Below are 1,926 nucleotides of genomic sequence, written 5' to 3'. Positions count from 1 at the left end.
CTTACAGACTGAAATGATCAGAAAGTATAAAATACAAAACTGAATCTAATATTCAATTAATCAGTTACAAAAATTTTTCACGATCATCATTTTTGAGCTTAAAAAGCATAAAAAATCTAATCACCAATAACCCGTGTATAATTCGACCCCCCTACTTTATGGATGATTTTTAGGGTTAAATTTCTAGTATTATACATGAATAAATTCAGTAAATACAATAAAAATTAAACCAGTATTTAGAATAATTATCATTTTGATCCATACATTGGTAATGTGTGACTGGGCCTCGTGCTACTTTACGTTCAACAAATTGGGCCCCGAGCTCAAAAAGATTAAGATCCCCTGATTTAAAGAAAGCAACGTATGATCTGTGTCCTGACACAATTTGTTGCTGATTAAGTCAGAGATGGAACTTTCCAAGCCTAAAAAAGGTCACTTCCTGTTGTCAGGGTCTTTGATGATGTCATATGACGACATCAGGCATGCAACATGGATGACTCATACCACGTTTGGTGTATTTTTTTAGCCTTTCTATGTGAAAGTTACAGCTTTCTGAAGCTGTAACAGATAGACGGGCGGACTGAGAGCATTTTGAAGTCCCTGCCTGTGTGACAGGACAAAAAGGTCATAAATATTCATTTCTTACATAAGCTATACTTAGGATGAATTTTCCTCGTGTGTCCAAAGAATATTCCTTCTTTCCACTTTCCACACCAAAGATGTTGACTTTACCATGATGGCTTCCTGTGGCGATGTGTTTGGAGTCGGGTGAAAAGGCGACAGACCACGCATCAACTAAACAAGGAGAGGAAGAAGAGTAGGATAGAGGAAAAAATAAACATCCAACAAAAAGCTGTTCGGTCCAACTACTGCATCAGTTTGTAACATTTATAATGTTTTATTTATAACGCATTCCATTAATTCTCAGCCTGACACAGTCAGACCACATCATTTCTAACAGCCTTTACATTTGTCACATGACAGATTCAGAGCCAGAAATTAAAGTTATTAAAGTGTAAACCTAAAAACTCATCCTCAGTTCTTTAAATCAACCCTACCTGGTCCAGCGTCCATGGACTTGATCTGTTTTCCTGATTCCAGGTCCCAGAGGCGGATGTGTGCATCCAGGGAGCTGGAGGCAGCAATGGCTCCATTATGACTAATGTCCACTGATACCACCCCCAGCTGGTGGCCCTCCAGCGTCCACTGCAGCTCCAGCTTTTCATCACACCTGCATGAAGAATAGCTTTCATCTTAAAACTAAAAAAATAACTTTTACATGATTTTTCCATTCATTTAAACAAAGTTTCACTAATGAAACATCTAAAAGGTGCAAACGTATCTGGAAAAAAAAAATCCAACTATACGAACAGAATGTCATATTTGATGTAGTATGAACATTTTCTCCAACTTTAGGAGTTCCAGCATTTGTCAAAATGTGAGACTTTTCTAACTTTTAATACGGAAAAACACATGAATTATGCAAACGTGTTAAATGTAACAAGAAATGCCTGAGATACCAAAAACAATGTTGGAGCCAAAGTAACTTTTGTTCCTAAATCCTACAGTATTAACACCCACAATGTAAAACAAGAACCTCTCACCATTTCCACACTTTCACCATATCATCAAGAGAACCAGTGACGATGGTTTCAGAGCCGTCCACTTGGCTTTTTCCCCACGCTGCTGTCCAGATGGCATCATCATGGGCTACAAAGAAGCAATGGAAAAAACATAGAAGAAAATTAAATGTAAACTTAGAAGTCCATGGGGTGGGTCACAGTGCAGTGCAACATCCCCCACTGAACGTACAGATTTAATCAAACCCCAGGGGCTTTTCTTGAAGTTTGTGCTTCAAAAAGCCTGTCTAAATGTAAGTGGGTGTATCTGAGCACCTAAAAACACCACATAAATACCCCTGATATC

The 1,926-nt window shown here is 38.2% G+C and overlaps 1 protein-coding gene across 1 annotated transcript in view; it reads right to left on the bottom strand.

Annotated features, from left to right (window-relative positions):
* Positions 1–1,710, bottom strand: part of skic8 (SKI8 subunit of superkiller complex) — a gene marked incomplete at its 5' end in the record, with an annotated part of 38,215 nt that extends 36,505 nt beyond the window's left edge. The window contains 3 exon segments of the mRNA XM_014031325.1: positions 647–795; positions 1,059–1,231; positions 1,605–1,710. Of these exon segments, the coding sequence (XP_013886779.1) occupies positions 647–795; positions 1,059–1,231; positions 1,605–1,710 (428 nt within the window).
* Between the last annotated feature and the right edge of the window lie 216 nt (positions 1,711–1,926).

The sequence above is a fragment of the Austrofundulus limnaeus genome, unplaced genomic scaffold (assembly GCF_001266775.1).
Source record: "Austrofundulus limnaeus strain Quisiro unplaced genomic scaffold, Austrofundulus_limnaeus-1.0 Scaffold1226, whole genome shotgun sequence".
NCBI lineage: Eukaryota > Metazoa > Chordata > Actinopteri > Cyprinodontiformes > Rivulidae > Austrofundulus > Austrofundulus limnaeus.
This window is presented reverse-complemented; position numbering and strand designations above follow the sequence as displayed.